This window comes from Triticum dicoccoides, chromosome 7B (genome assembly GCF_002162155.2).
Source record: "Triticum dicoccoides isolate Atlit2015 ecotype Zavitan chromosome 7B, WEW_v2.0, whole genome shotgun sequence".
Lineage (NCBI taxonomy): Eukaryota > Viridiplantae > Streptophyta > Magnoliopsida > Poales > Poaceae > Triticum > Triticum dicoccoides.
In genome coordinates, this window is record NC_041393.1 from 8,062,651 (window position 1) to 8,079,232 (window position 16,582).

The following is a 16,582-nucleotide window of genomic DNA, read 5'->3' on the forward strand; positions in this document are numbered from 1 at the left end:
TTCGGGGTTCACCGGTATTGTACCGGGACCATCGGAAGGGTCCCGAGGGTCCACCGGGTGGGGCCACCTATCCCGGAGGGCCCCATGGGCTGAAGTGGGAGGGGAACCAGCCCATGGTGGGCTGGTGCGCCCCCCTTGGGCCTCCCCCTGCGCCTAGGGTTGTAAACCCTAGGGGTGGGGGGCGCCCCACTTGGCTTGGGGGGCAAGTTCCCCCTTGGCCGCCGCCCCCCTTGAGATTCAATCTCTAGGGGGCCGGCGCCCCCCAGGGACCCTATATAAAGAGGGGGGAGGGAGGGCTGCGCACCCCTGCTCCTGGCGCCCCCTCTCCCCTCGTAACACCTCTCCCTCTCGTTGAGCTTGGCGAAGCCCTGCCAAGATCGCCGCTACTTCCACCACCACGCCGTCGTGATGCTGGATCTCCATCAACCTCTCCCTCCCTCTTGCTGGATCAAGAAGGAGGAGACGTCTTCCCCAACCGTACGTGTGTTGAAGGCGGAGGTGTCGCCCGTTCGGCACTAGGATCTTTGGTGATTTGGATCATGACGAGTACGACTCCCTCAACCCCGTTCTCTTGAACGCTTCCGCGCGTGATCTACAAGGGTATGTAGATGCACTTCTCTCTCTCTCGTTGCTAGATGACTCCATAGATTGATCTTGGTGAAGCATAGAAAAAATTCATTTTCTGCAACGTTCCCCAACAATGAACGCACTCTGGTTCTCTGAAATGATTTCTGGGAGCACCACCTTGAGCCTATTTGCCAACACTTTGGAAACCAACAAAACGTTGCACAAGCTTATCGGGCGAAGATCTTTAATTCTGTTTGGGTCTTTTACCTTGGGTATGAGAACCACCACTGTATCATTCCATCCCTCCGGAATTGCCCCACCGTTCAGGACCGCAAGAACTTCCTCCACAATATAACCGCCCATAAAATGCCAGTGCTTCTTGAATACTATCGATGGCATGCCATCCGGACCCGGGGCTTTCAGATCACCAATGTGATCTAGGGCCGCTTTCACTTCCTCCCACGTGAATTCTGCATCGAGTACATTGAGCATAGCAGCAGTAACTCTCGGTTGCACTTTGGCAATAAGTTCATCCACACGGGTACCGGCTGTAGAAGTGAATAATTCCTAAAAATATGCACAAACATAGTTAGTTAAATCCTTCTTCTCTACTACCGACCCATCCTCCCTTCTTAGCTCCTTAATCTTGTTTGCTTTCTTGCGCACCGAAGCCATGAGATGGAAAAATCGAGTGTTTCTATCTCCCTCCAGTAATCACCACACCTGTGCTCTTTGCTTCCACATAGTATTCTTCTTCTCCTCTAACTCATAAACCAAGCATCTTAGCCTTGCTTCCTCCTCTATCTTCTCTTGCGACACTACTTCCTTCATACACCTCTCCAAGTCTGTTTTCGCCTTTCTTAACCTCCCTTCCACTGCTCCAACTACTTCCTTGTCCCACACCTTCATCTTCCCCGCTATCTCCCTCGACGCATGAGCTACGCCACCTTGTCTCTCCTCCCAACTTCTCTCCCAAGCTTCCCGGATCACCTCTTCACATTCTTCCTCTTGTAGCCATCTCGCCTCAAATCGGAATCCTCTATCTCCCCCCTTCCAACTCCCGTCGAGGCCCGTCGTGCTGACAATAATAGGCTGATGATCCGAGTGGCGATGCACCCCATTCACCACTTCATGCTCCGGGAACTTTGTACTCCATGCCGCGTTAGCAGTGGCTCTATCGAGTCTCTCACAAATATACGTGCTCAATTCCTTGCTGTGATTCCGCCACGTGTAAATGTCCCCCTCAAAACCCAAATCCGCCAACTCGCAAACCTCCCTCGCCTCCCTAAACCCTTCCATCATTCCCTGTGATCGTTCGACACCCCCCACCTTCTCAATCCCGGAGAGAATCTCATTAAAGTCACCCAAACACAACCATGGCCAACCATGTTGGTGTTGTTGCTTGAGTAGCTTGAGCGTTCTCCATGCATCCTTCTTCCTCTCTGTTGCCGACTCCCAATATATCCCAGTCATGCGCCAAACCAAACCATCTTCCTCCGTGATATCAACATCTATGTGCCTCTGCCCATAAGACCGTAGTGACACATCCATCCCTCTCTTACAAAACAATGCCACACCACGGCTTCTACCCACCGGATTCCAAGCTGTCATGTTCGTCAACCCGAGTGTCCACCGAAACCTGTCCAATTCCTTTTCCGTAAGTCTTGTCTCCACCAAAAAGAGCACATTGGGATCCTCCACTCTCCCCAATTCGAGGAGAGAACAAACTGCCGGGCCGTTCCCGAGCCCCCGGCAGTTCCAGCTGATAAATTTCATTGTGTCCGACGGGGCTACTCCGGTAGCCCGGACGATATCTGGTTTGTTTTGCTACTCTCCTCCTTCCTCCCCTCGCCGACCCCTGACACGTCCACCTCCATCAGCCCCCCCTTTTGGCTTCCTCCTCCGGCCCCGCAACCACTCCATCCACCCCATCATGGCCCCTCTTGCTTCCAACTATTTTCTTCAAGCTCTGTCCCAGTGCTCGTTCCTTGTCCTCACTTCTAGGAATCCGATGGAATTTGGCTGGTTTATAGATGTTGGCTTTGTCAATCGAACCCTTGCCACCTCCCGGCTGTGCGAGCTCCGGTGCTAGCCCTAGTTGATCATTCTTCCCTGGTGCTATTTCAGCAGGCGTAGCATTCTTAGTCGACACTCCTCCATTAGTCACGCTAGGCTCCCGCCTTCCTACCTCTACTTCCTGAGCCTGAGCTGTGTTATCCCTCATCGGTGATTTCCTTTGCTCCGTGGGATCATCCATAACAAGCTTTTTTGGGTTTCCTCCACGTGGTGGCTCGTACTTCAGAAGCTTAACTGGGCTCGTTACTTCTTCCTCCCCCTCTAATCTTCCTCCTTTATTGCCCTTATTTAGCTCATCCCCCTTTCTCCAGCTCAAACTATCACTTCCACTTCCGCTGCCCGTCCTGCCACTGGACCGTCCAATACCATAAAGCCTGCTGCCTCCTGAATTGTCTCCTTTCCCCCTCCAAGAACGTTCTTCCTCATAACTGAACCTCCTTCTACAATTATCCGCTCGCAACCATGGGCCAAACTGGGCTTTCTCTCCTTTGCTGAGCTGGGTAGCGCACTCCTTTGCAACATGGCCAATGAGACCGCAAGTATAGCAAAACTCAGGGAGAAACTCATATTCGAAGCGGCACCAGAACCCCTCTGTCTCCTCTTCTTCCTTCCCGTCTATGTCCATCTTCTTCTTTCCCTTCTTCCCTTCTCCGACCTCATCAACATCTAGGGTAAAGACCCTCATTATTGGATTGTTGATCTTCATTCTGATCTTTACCCTTAGGAATTTGCCAATAGCTTTTCCGTCCACACCCGCATCCACCTCCATAAACCTCCCAATGATATTGCCAATCTCTTCTGCTGAATCCTCGTGCATCATGCCTAAGGGCAGGTTGAAAATTCTTACCCATATTGGAATCTCATCAAAGTCATAATCCTCAATTCTTTTTGCTGGATCATAGTCCTCCACCACTACCAACTCCTTGTCAAACATCCATGGTCCATCCTCCAGAGCCTTCCTCTTTCCTGATTCTTGTTTGAAGGTAAAAACGAATCTATTGTCTCCTGCCTCCCTGCAATCGATCCCCTTTATTGGGCACCAAACCCTTCCCAGAGAAAGGCTAATCGCATCAGGATGCGCCGGCTTCTCCGAAACCACCCTTCCAACTGCCTGGAACTCCACCACCTTTCCCTTCTCCTTCACCGCCGACCGGATTCTGACCCCCCTTCCTCTCCTCCTCAGACACCTTCAGGCTCCTCATCATACCCGCAACGCCCTCCATCGTCTCCCTGTACCTCTCCGCCCAGTTCTTCCCGCCTAGGGTTTTAGTGTTTTACGACCGTGCGCCCTAGGAAGCACACAGAAGGCTGAGATGTAGATTGGTTTGCGACGAGGCTCGATGGGAACGGCTGAGCGAGAGAGAACGAGCAGCTCCTAGAGAGAAACGATCGATCAGGAACGAAGGTGTGGCGCCGCCGCCGTCCCGAACCCTAATCGCCCCCGTAATCGCTGGAGGGATACCGAACCGTCACCCTAGGGACGGACCAACAAACGATGAACTTCTTTAAGTTTATGAACTTTGTATTAAAAAATGATGAACTATTTCTCCAAACTGATAAACTTTTTAGAAGTTTGTGAACTTTTGTATCAAAATTGATGAGCGTTATCAAATTCACGAATTTTTTAGAAATAAATAAAAGAACAAGGTGATGATTAAATAGCGCGGCCATACTACTTCATCTGCTGTTAGCGGCAATCAAAGCACAATTGCGCTACGGCTGTGTTGGTTAGCTAAGCTAGAAGAAGGCTCGCCTTCACGGGCGACTCGAGTTTGACTCCTGAAGAAGCCACTTTTTGCGTTTTTCTGCCGAATTTTGTTAGCTGCGTTTTCCCTTCGCTGGCCGGCCCACAAGGTGCTGCTATGGGCGCCAGCAACCTTTTCGGTCTCTTAAGGCGCCGAAAAGGAGCTCAAGCCCATTGTAGAGGTTGCTAAAAAAAACATCGAAGAGCGCCGGCCTCCGAGAAACCGGTACTGTCCATCTTCATTTTTTTTCCTGTTTCAAAAAATCATTTCATCTTTATCTCTAGGTCTTACTAGTAATTGTGCACGCGCAATGCGTGTATCTACTAACATAAATCAATGAAATCACATACGAGACCATTAAGAATAGACTTATTGAAGCATCATTGTCAAACCGAAGCCTAGAATGACAGTTCAACAACTTGACTCGTCCGAATAAGACAATCCATATTTTTGACCACAATAGTGTCAGCACTCATATATTACATAAAAAATATACAAATCAACTGAACCATGAGCATTTTCATCTATTCTCGTAATATCTTAACCCACATACGACATGTACTAACTTTCATTTGTAAGCATTATCACTCAATGCCTTGAACTTAAGTCTTGTCATCCCTTCAGTGATGCCATGCGGTTTAAATAAGAAAATAAAAAATCGTCAAAGCATTAGTGAGTCTCACAATATGATGTGGCAGGTATCAAGTACCTAAGTATTATCTATACCTTGCGCTCCTAAGTTGTGTGCGAGTATTTTAAGTTCTTATTTTATTTTATTTCTTCCGAAAGGGTAATATCAATGGCACCAAATCATTTTTCTTAGGAAACTTTTAAGAAAATCCTAGTTTTTCATTTTTCATTTTATTATGGTAATATCAATGCCACTAAATCATTCCTTCTTAAAGAATTTTTTGTTTGTGATTATTTTACTATTATATGCTTACTCTTCCATATTGTTAAAAACACAATTTCAATGCAAATTGTGTGCAATTTTTGTTATTATTAAATATATTCATTTTCGTTCATGTTAAAACCAATGCCATTAATTGTGTGCAATTTATTATTTCTTATAAACTTCATTTCCTGTTTTAGTTTTAGTTTATACTTTAGTATAGGTGGAATAAGAATGCTAGAGAAAGTATAGGTTTTTATCTTCTATTCTGTTACACATAGTTGCATCATATTAAGTTCTATTGTAATTTGTGTTTGTTTAATTTAGGATTAATCCACTCCCATGTTCCATTTTTCCTTACAAAGAAATGTGTTCTTCTTTGTTTTTCCTTTGTTCAAATTTTCGATCAGATAAATGTTCTTTTTCTGTTACTTTTATTTATCTATTCTTTAAGTTGACAAAACGTGAATATTCATTTCTAAACCCAGGCTCATCTGCTTTCGGTGAACAGTAAATTCAAAAAATACCAAAAAAATTTGTCTTTTTTTCAACTAAGACAATCGGGTGCGCGATGTCCGCGTAAAATTTCATTGTGTTCGGACATCTGAGGAGCTTGTGGCAAAAAAATACAAAATCGGTGCAAACAGTGCGTGAATAGTAAAGTTTCTCACAGACCTTGATTTTGGGTTTTTGCTGAGAGCTACTAAGATGTCCAAACACCACCAAATTTGGCACGGACATCACGTATTCTTTCACGACAAAAAAATTCATTGGTGTTTTTAGTATTTTTAAACTCACTGTTCACACAAAGGGAGCACATAAGCTTTGGTACCGCATTGCTGTGTCAGACAAAAGGCGCCTTTTATTTTGTTATTATTGGTTAGCCGGTTGTAGGCTGCTTCAGCCCAATTGGTTCTGGTCGTTTTGTGACGAAATGCATATGTTGGGCCGTGTGAGGGAAATCAACTGAGTATACAGTTGTTTTGTGTCCGTTTGATCAAAATTTAGTTGTAGATGAGAAATTGACTAACCTGAATTTTAAATTTAGGCAACAGTCATAGGGTCCCAATTTAAAAATTGTTAACCTACTTAGATTATCTGGACGTAAATAGACGACCTTTGTTCCTGAAATATTTTGTGTTCTAAACTGAATTTTCATCGCATACTCGACTAGACTAGGTTGCGATCTACTTTCTCCATCCCATACTATAATAGTATAAGGCTTGCTAAAACTCAATCGATTGAGATTTAACTAAGTTTCAGTCAACCTTACAGCATTTTGTCTCAACGTATGCAACATTTTTCCCTAGCAGTGGCAACATCCGTCTTGTTAGTTGTAGCATGTCGTTCCTTATCGATCGTAGCACGTCGTCTCATCTGTCGCAACATCCGTCATTGACGGTTATAGCATTTTCAGTCACACTGGTTGCAACATCAGTAGTCGTTGCTTGCAAAACTGTCACAACATATTTCATCGCCAATTTGTAGCATCTAGCCGTGCCGCTTGCAACAAAACAACTATGCTGACTGAGACTTCGTTCGACTGAGTTCTACACATGCCCTAATATAAAACGTGTTTACAGTTTAAATTGAACCGCGAAAATGTCTTATATCATAGGACAAAGGCAGTATATCTAAAGTTCAATTTGAATATACACGACATGATGGAATTTACCCAATTTCTCGTGGACCTCGCGGTGCAAATGTGGACGATTTCTCGCGATCCCCAAATTTACAGTTTCCCGACTGAGGTGCAGCCAGTGTGCTCGTCCTGCCACAGTATCACGTCCATCTCCTCTCTGAACCGGGGCACCGCCTCCTCCGGCACCGCGACGAACACCTTGAACCCTCGCCGCCGCCTCTCGTCCCCGGCGCCGTAGGGCAGCAGGAAGCACGGCTGCGTGCTCCCGAGCAGACGCCACGAGAGCGGCAGCACGGCGTCGGGCCCGCCCCACCCGAAGTCCACCTCCGAGTGCCCCAGCCGCCGCCAGTCCGTGAACGCGCTCACGCCGCGCCGCCCCGCCGTGACGCCGCCCTCCCCGCGCCGCAGCTCCTGCAGGTCGACGTACGACCGCACGTACTCCTCGTCCACCCCCCGCTTGCTCTTCCTGACCAGGGATGCCGTCTCCGCAAGCGGCCGCCCGACGAGGTCGCCCGCGGCGAGCGCCACGTACACCGGCACGCACACGTTGCCCCAGTACCCCGCCGGCAGCGGCGGGTCGAGGAGCGCGCTGATGTTCATGGAGTACACCATCTTCACGGTCTCGTCGGGGGTGGTTTGGTTGGCCTTCACCTTGGCGCGCCAGATGAAGGCGGCGAGAACTTCGAAGGTCGTGAACTTGACGCCGGCGTCCGCGGCGAGCCGCGCCCTGAGCGCCTCCACGCGCGCGTCGCTGACGTGGAAGCACTCCCTCGCGAGCCGCTCGTGTCCTTGCCCGTCGCTCGCCGCGCCGTACGGGCCAAGCCGCGCGACGTCGTCGTCGGTCGATAGGACGGCGTCGAACGGAGTCACCACCCGCGGCGGGTTCCTCGGGCCGAGGAGCTCCCGTCGGTCCCACACCGGCTCCGCCGCGGCCTCCGGCTCCAGCCCTCGCGCGAACCGCGCCGCCGCGACGAGGAACTTGGTGGAGCCCGCGCCGTCGCAGAGCGCGTGCGCCACCCGCATCCCCAGCGCGACGCCGCCGCACGTGAACCGCGTGACCTGGAGCGCAAGCGCTGCCGGTCCGCCGTCGCTGTCGCCCGGCGCGAGGCGGTCGAGCAGCGGCGAGTCGGGCCTGTCCGCGTCGACGTCGACCACCGACAGGTCCGTCGCCGCGAGGACGAGGGCCACGGCGTCGTCGCCGGTCCCGGAGAGCACGACGCGGCCGTCGTCGCGGAGGAGGGAGCCGGCGAGCTGCGGGAAGAGGCCGAGCGCGTCGGCGAACGCGGCCTGGAGGACGTCGAGCGGGTCGAGGGAGACCGGGTGGGCGGGGAAGAAGCGGACGGTGCGGAAGGAGACGTCGAGCACGTTGCGGTCGGCGTCGAGGCCGGAGAGCGGCAGGGACGACGCCGGAGGCTGCGGCGCCGGGGAGAGCTTGACGCTGTCCAGTACCCGCAGGTGCAGCTGCGGCGGCGGTAGGGGCGGAGGCGCCGGCGGCTCCATGCGGAAGGGACGGGGAGCCCGCGCCGTCGCGTCGGCCTGCGGTGGGAGGGAAGGACGGACAGAAGAGCTCGCTCGCGCTTAAAACTGGGGAAGTTTGTTTGGGTGGATCGGAGTAGGCCCGTCACGGCAGACCCGATGGCGACGCGGTTGGTGGAACAAACTTGTGCGAGGTGTTTCCAGGACGACGAATGGCGACGTGGGAGCGCCGGGCGCCAGTAGTGCGGAGGCGCCGACACCATTTCAACTTCTCAGTCCGGCGGGTTCTGCTTGCAACACTGTTTTAGTGTACATGGTTTTCAGAAACTTCACGTGAAATAGCTGTATCTCTACAGGACTCAAAAAGACACTTGTAAATAAATCCAAACAGTTGCACGTCGTTTGCATGGCTACAAGTCGGCAAACCTCGCCCAGTTTAATGTGCTTTCTTTTTCCCGAAAAGAGGATAAACCTCCTCTACATCCTTGACATATATACACTCACTCTTATAAACACATGCGCGCACACCCTACCTTTATGTGCACCTCTCAGAGACACTCAGCCGGTACGTTTACTTATCTTGCATGAACATGATTGTTCCAAATTGCACTTATACACATGGGAGTATTACCCACCGTACCTTTTAGAGAGAAATATATTTTTCGTCCCTTAATTCTTGACGGAGTCTAGATTTGGTCCCTCAACTATGAAGCCGGACAACTTGCACCCTCAACTACTGAAACCGTACAAGGTTCGTCCCTGGGCTCGGTTTTTACTGGTTTTGCTGTTTGACTCACCCTAGTCTTGATTGGCGCTGACTCAAATTCGCGCACTTCTTTTAAATCCATGTTTTCTTAAATTCATGTTTTCTAAATTCCCGTACATTTTTCAAATCCACATACTGCTTTTCAAGTTCGTATTTTTTTTTCAAATCCGTGTACATTTTTAAATCTGTAAACCTATTTGAAATTCACATACTATTTCAAATCCGCGTAATTTTTCAAGTTTGTGTATTGTTTATCAAATTCATGTACCTTTTCATGTTTGAGTAATTTTTTCAAATCCGCGTACTTTGTCAAATTCACATTCTTTTTTCAGATCAGCGCAATTTTTCAAGTTTATGATTTTTTTTCAAATAAGTATGTGAATTCAGAAAGATTATGCAAACTTGCAAGAAGTACATGGATTTGAAAAAAGTACACGAATTTCAGAAAAGTTCATGGAGTTTAAAAAGTACGCGAATATCAGCAAAGTTCATGGATTTGAAAAGGTAAATGAATTTGGAAAAAACTACAGCAATTTGGAAAAATTAGGTGGACATGGAAAAGGTACGTGGATTTGAAAAATTAAATGAATTTCAAGAAAGTTCAAGAATTTGGGAAAAGTATGTGAATTTGAAAATAGTACATGGATTTGAAAAAAAATACAAGAATTTGGAAAAAATACACAAATTTGAAAAAATATATGCAAATTTCATAATATCCATGGATTTGAAAAAAGTATGCGAATTTGAGTGAGCACAGTAAAAAAACAGGGCGAGCCAGCACCAAAATCGGTCAAAACCAAGTCCACGGATGAATCTTTTCCGGTTTCAATAGCTGAGGGTGTAAGTTGTCCGGTTTCGGAGTCGAGGGACCAAATCTAGCCTGCGCCAAGAGTTGAGAAACCAAAAGTATACTTTTTTGTACTTTATTTGAAACGGAGGCAAAAGCTTTCCCTCATCTCATTAATTAAGAAGAAGTACGACAAGGTTCCAATGTTACATGGCCACACAGGCCCGAAACAAACGGCTTCACTCTCCCGGAATTAAGTTGCCCAAGAATCTAGCCCTTGCTAGAACCCAAGTCTTGGCCTCTTCCTTGATTGTCCCCGCCACTCTCATGGGCAGGGAGGCCTTGTTGCGGTAAACCCGGGGCGTTTTGCTCGTTCCAAATCTCCCAACAAGCGAGCATTTGCAACGAGTTGGTCACCTTTCCGGAGTAGCCAGGATGACCCTCGCTAGCGGACCACCATTGTTTGACGGTCAACAGGCCACCCCATGAAGGTGTCTCCGATTGCCTCCCTAGCCAGTCATAAATCATATTCCAGACTCTGATGGTGTAGCGGCATTTGAACATGAGATGAGGTGTAGATTTCGGTTCCCTTTTGTATAGCTGACAAAGGCCGCAGTTTGGCCACCCTCTGACGAAGCAGTCTGTCAGAAGTCCAGATCCTATCTTGAAGGACAAGCCAAGAGAAGAATTTAATCTTAGGAGGCGCCCAAATCTTTCAAACCAAACTTGGCATCTCGGAGTTTAGCAAACCGACAAACTGCATACAGTAGGCAGTGGCGGCAGAGTAACAACCGAGGACAGTGAATTTCCAATGAATGGTATCCTCATTGCATGGTGATCTCGTGGGTTTTGCACCATAGGTCAAAATATTGTTGAATGAGCTCAACCGAGAGTCCCCCTTGCATGTCGATGTGGCAAATCCAATCATTATTTGCCATTGCCTTAGTAGCACATGAATTTATTCGTTTGGAGGCATGAGGATCCTCTACCGTTCGGCAGCCTGCCGTTCTACCACTGACATGTGGGCCTGTGGGAAACCTGGCCCACATGTCAGCGGCCCAACGTCACCTAGCGCATGGGAGAGGAGCCGTGTCCCGTTTGAAGAGGGCAAAGATGCCCGGGGCGATGTCCCTTGGCTTTTGGCCAGAAAGCCAGAGAGAGTGCCAGAAACTGGCCTTCGTGCCATCCCCAATAGTGATCGTTGTCGCCTCATAGAATAAATATTTGTCTTTATCGTCGCAGCCAACCCATGCCCTATGTGGTTCCAGCCATCTGTATTTTTTATGCATTGGGGAGTTGCATTTGATGAACCTATGAAACCCCGGTTCAGTTTCATCATAAGAATCACCTTCCAACAACATTTATACAATGTTCTATTTTCAGTTTTGTTTCATTTCAAAGATACAAAAATATTTATCACACGTTATCTTTTAATGGGTTTTTTCAACTAGCAATACCAGCACAGATTGGCATCTTTGTTTGAATTGTTGGGGACACAAGTGAGATTTTATTTGTGTTACAGGACATACATCTGTTGCTGGTCCCTTGTGCCTTCACGAATTGATACCTTTGATTTCTGAGGCTGGTTTTTTTTTTTCGAAACGGAGGCAAAGATTGCCTCATCTATTAAATAAGCAGAAGAGAATTGCCCAGTTAATTACGGAAAACCGGGCAAAAACCGGAACAACAAGGGCCAAGCCCATTCCCATAGACTGAAACACACAGGGCAAAGCCCACCCTTATCGACAACATGCCGACCTGCGGCCAGACAACGCAACTCCGACTCTGACGGAGAACTCAGAAGAACGAAATCAGGCTCGGCTGGCGCCACGGAAGATCGCCGAAAGGGCCACCTGCAGCCAGCCATCGTACACCACAGGGCCCCGCCGCCGCAGCTTCGACTCCACAGCAACAAACAAACCGAGGCAATACCGTGGACACGCCGGAGAAGAGCCGACTATCGCAACCATTGCCGCGTCGCCGACATCGCTCCCACCATCATCGTTGCCACAGAAGTCTGGCCGCCACAGTGATTCTCTCGGGGCCGCCGCCCCGACATCCACCGCTCCCTCGCGCCCAGCGCAATCAACCAGCACCGCCTTCCGGGGCCGCCGCCCCGACATACCACCACTCCCCTTGAGCAGCAACGCCGCGCAACCCGGCTGCCCGCAGCCCACGCTGCTCAGGGCAACCGCTCGCAGACCACGAATGTTGCACCACATCCGGGGCCGCCGCCCCGACGTAAAGTCAGACCGCCCCCTCTAGGGCGCATCGACCAGGCCGACGACCTTGCTACCCACGCAGCACCAAGCCGCCACCAAAACAATGCACAACCGCGACTCTACCCCATAGAGGCACCGTTGCATCGCTATCCGAGGCCGCCGCCTCGGCGTACATCCACCGTCCAGAGCCGCCGCCCCGGCCTCCATCACCCCGACGGTGACGTAGCTCTGCACCACTGCCATGAGACCACCACTCCACAAAGGTCATTGCTTCCAAGGCGGTGCCTCCAAGAAGGTAACGACATAATTGCCGCCGCCGCCCGCTCCAATGGAGCTTGGGTTTTCACCCGGAAACACCAGACAGTTGCGGCAGTAGATGGACGTAGCTCCGCGATGTGCCTTCAGGAAGGAATGCAATGCTCAAGAACATCGCCAACATCGGCACCGACCGGAGAAGGTGCAAGACTTTCGCCCGGAGAATCTACTCCACTGCCGAGCCTCACGAGGAAGCCAATGACATAGGAACACAGCAAGCTGCGCAGAGTGCATCGTTGCCAACCACCAGCCCTCAACACGCCGCAGCAAAACGCCTTGCCAGATCTGCGCACCCCCGGCCACCTCCAGCCCAAACTGCTGCTCCATTGCACACACGACCAGAGCAGTAGAAGAGTACACCACTCCGGTGGCTAGAGACCGATCTCCACGACCACCATCACAGCGCCGCCGCGTCGCCGCCCAAAAACTGCGGCTCACCGCCACCGCCGCAGCTCACCAACAGAAGAAACCTCCACCGTCGCGGCGCCGCCGCGCCGCCATCCAAAAGCTGCGGCTCGCCGCCATCACCGCAGCTCCCCCGGCCGAGGGAGGGGACCCCAGGCACCCAGCGCGCCAAACAGCCACAGCCCGCCGGAGCGTCGCCGTCGCAGCACGCCGGAGCGCCTGCACCGACAGATCTGGGCGCCGGGCGCCAGATCGACGACGGCCGGCCTCAGCGCCGCCCCGCACGCCATCCAGCCGAGGAAGGGGGGAGCAACGCTGCCACCATGCCCGGGGCCGCCGCCCCGGCTTGCTCGCGCCGACGAGACGCGGCCGCCGCCAGATGCGTGCCTCCGACCGGGGCGGAAGCCACGCGGCGCGCGACGAGGGCCCCCCGCCGCCGCCGTCCGCCTAACGGGCTTTGCCCGTCAGCATCCTCCGACGGCGACGGGAGGAGCAAGGGAGGAGAGGGCCGCGGGGGTAGCGGCGGCAAGGGTACGCCCGAGCCGCCCCCCCGGGAGCGACGCGAGCTCTTCTATGCTTTCTTTTGTGTTGTATGATAAACCCGAGGCTGGTTGTAACGTTGCTGGTTGCCGCACTGAGGACATGTACATTGGTATCTAGTCAGCCGTCTGTAATCCACGCCACGTGAGATCTTTGTCGCGAGGTGGAGGAAAGAGATTAAGCCAAAAGAGACAGACCTGCAACATTGTATCAAGGCGGACGTGATGGGCCGCAGGCAACAACAAACAACGCACGCAAGTGTTTGACAAAATGACCACGCCGTGGAGAAGTAGATATATTTCCACATGGACACGCCCAGTGAAAACCATGCCACATCATCTAAGAAACTACTTTAGTCCCGCTGAGCGGCCCAAACTAGTTTGGTTTGAAGAGTTTAAGCTGCAAATTCTATGGCTTTATATTCGAGGCACCAAATCTAGACTTTTTTTAATAGTTGAGGGTAAAAAAAAGTATTTTCTCTAAATAGTAATACAAAATTTATCGACTCTCCAAAAGCATATGCAAATATAACTTAAATCACAACATCTTATAAATGGTATCCATACAATGGTTTTAAGGAACTTAAAGTAAATAATAGTAGGAACAAAGTTCACTGGCCCCTATTGTGACGACAACATCATAGGATTCTCTCATCATACTGAATACTATCTCCATTTCTTCAACAACATCTCCAAACTAGGGTATATTGTTCATGGTGACAAATGGACTCGAAGGAGTCTGTAGATTGAAGCTTGGATTTTGGTTATCAGCACCAATTGTAGATTGCAAGGCAAGTGCTTGCCAGAAGTTAAAGCTATTCTCCATTTTCCATGGGTTAGCATCATCGAGCTCCACGTCGTTGATGCTGTAGCGTTGGCTTCCTGACCCTTTGCTCTTTAGCCTCATGAAGTACTTCTGTGCATGACTTGAAATCTGGGTCGGAGTCCTACTAGTGACGAAGTGCTTTGAGATGTCCTTCCATTTGCCACGGCCACATACGCTCAAGCCATGGAGAAAGAGCCTAGAATAAACAGGAAACATGTTTAAGATGAATAGTTAGGTTATATTCTTGACCAAGGACACATTGATTATTTAATATATCGGTAAAAAAATAAAAATGCAATAGTTGGAGAATTAAAACTTTAACCAAACATTAGCCCTCATGCTAATCATTTCAATGATGTCTGTTTTTATCTTTTATGGTGCTATTGTATAAGATGTGACATCAGATGATTAAAGACGAATAAGCAATTTCGAAATTACCATGGTCATATTGATAATAGATATAAATAGCCCATGATAATACTCGCAATCATAACTTCATCACTTTTGGTTGTAAGGACAAGTGTCAGTGGTATTCACTTATTAATGGAAGCACTAGAATGAAATAAACTTGGATGTTCCCAAACAAAATATATACATCTTGGTATTATTGCTTCTGGTAAATGTCAAATAGGCACTATGAGTACAGTGTAAATAAAAAACAAACCTCCCGTCTCACGAGAATGAAAATCCACATAATGCTTAGTTAATATGCTTTCTTTTAAAACACACCCGACATCTCCAAGCGAATAATCAAAATGAATGAAAATATTAAAAGTCTCATGGAAAATTAGGATGAAACATGAATAACCTGTGCTCATCAGGGGTCCAAAACCCCTTGGCGTGTGGTGCAAGCACTGGTTGGTGGATGAACGTCTTATTCTCCAACACCACCTTATTCTGCTCCACCATCGGCACCTCCTCTTGACTATCTATGGTTTTCCTAATATCTAATGGACAACCAAACAAAAAGTCCGTTCCTTCCATTGCGGCCTCCTCTTGCAATCCAAAGTATTTACTCACTGGGCCATCCACGGTGTAATTGACACCATGGTCACTATTGGTAACATGGCACTCCTTCTCTGGACACTGCAACATATGCATCTCTGCACCAAAATCAACATACAAGTTTGTTACCTGTTGCATGCTCTTCCTAGGGAACCATGTTTAGAGCTTGTCCATGATCTCATGCTTCTTGTTCTTACCATGGCTGGTGCCATCATTGTAGTAGTTGTTGTTGAGCCCATCGATGATTGATCTATCCCCCTCTACCTCAGAGGGGGTCCACTCCTGGTTGACTCTTGGATTCATGGTTGAAAGTTGAGGTTATTTGAGGGAAAACTATTGAGATTTGGATACAACTATGAGACGTATCAAACCGAAAGAGTGTCTGAATGCAGAGGCTGAGGAGGCGGGGCATGATACTTATAGCATCACCATATAGCAAATCTTCTTGTAGTGGTAAAGCATGCTTAATTAGACTATAAATGCTAGTCAAAAATACCCATTACATGAAATATCGTATCCAATTTATGACGTACCGAGACTCACAGTTTTATATCTGGTAATAACAATCAAAACATAACTCTTGTGCAATTAATAAGTGTAATGAGCAACATGTTCTGGAAAATGATTAACCAGTATGTCTTGGTATAATAGTGTGACAGGGTTGTTGCTAACACATGGTAAGTCAATTTCCATCTTGAGAGTAGTGGTTAGCTTGTACATTCATGGTGTGCAGTATAGATGTAGGTTCTTTAACCTAGTGCATGCATATCAACAGACGTGGCCCCTATTCTTATAGTGGACTACTCACATAGTGGATCGCTACTGCCTTCATTAGAGCACCAAAAATTCTATCATTCATAGATGCATTTAATTAGAAGTGATATGTCTATGCACTTTCGGTGCACAATGAATGTATTTTTTATGTATTAGTAATATATACCTCACTAAAAATATATATACCTATGTCACATATATGACTCATTAAGTGATATCTAATTGAAGCATATCTCACTGTTTGTCGTAATACTGCGGACACTATTCGACTTGCCATGTGATAGTGTAAAAGGTCAAACGTTGATATTAATGTCTTGATCTTGTCTTGATCTCTTTTAAACGATATTTTAAATAATACATAAATGGCAAAAATTGCATAAATCTTTTCCTTCTCAAGATTTAAAAGCATTAGCATTTAGATATGCATTGAGTTGATGAACGACCGGTCGCATGGGTGTATGATGCAAGAATGTTCATGATGATTGTTATTTTTATGCTGATCACACCCTAGTTTAAACCAATTTATTTCATAAAAGCCAAGACAT

At 48.5% G+C, this 16,582-nt stretch overlaps 2 protein-coding genes across 2 annotated transcripts; both read right to left on the reverse strand.

Moving 5' to 3' along the window:
• Positions 1 to 6,824: 6,824 nt before the first annotated feature.
• On the reverse strand, positions 6,825 to 8,529 carry LOC119340477 (3'-N-debenzoyl-2'-deoxytaxol N-benzoyltransferase-like). The gene has a single exon (XM_037612401.1). The coding sequence runs from the start codon at positions 8,420 to 8,422 to the stop codon at positions 7,013 to 7,015; it is 1,410 nt and encodes a 469-aa protein (XP_037468298.1). The 5' UTR covers positions 8,423 to 8,529; the 3' UTR covers positions 6,825 to 7,012.
• A 5,427-nt stretch (positions 8,530 to 13,956) lies between these two features.
• On the reverse strand, positions 13,957 to 15,628 carry LOC119342082. The gene is made up of 3 exons (XM_037613925.1): positions 15,461 to 15,628; positions 15,067 to 15,361; positions 13,957 to 14,454 (listed from the first exon to the last, which is right to left on the reverse strand). Exons 1-3 carry the CDS (start codon positions 15,564 to 15,566, stop codon positions 14,130 to 14,132), a joined length of 726 nt encoding a protein of 241 aa, XP_037469822.1. The 5' UTR covers positions 15,567 to 15,628; the 3' UTR covers positions 13,957 to 14,129.
• Between the last annotated feature and the right edge of the window lie 954 nt (positions 15,629 to 16,582).

Coding starts and splice junctions, on each gene's coding strand:
- LOC119340477 (XM_037612401.1), bottom strand. CDS start 8,422: ATGGAGCCGCCGGCGCCTCCGCCCCTACCGCCGCCGCAGCTGCACCTG.
- LOC119342082 (XM_037613925.1), bottom strand. CDS start 15,566: ATGAATCCAAGAGTCAACCAGGAGTGGACCCCCTCTGAGGTAGAGGGG. Junction 15,362..15,460: donor CAATGATGGCACCAGCCATG/GTAAGAACAAGA, acceptor ATTTTGGTGCAG/AGATGCATATGTTGCAGTGT. Junction 14,455..15,066: donor TGGACCCCTGATGAGCACAG/GTTATTCATGTT, acceptor TGTTTATTCTAG/GCTCTTTCTCCATGGCTTGA.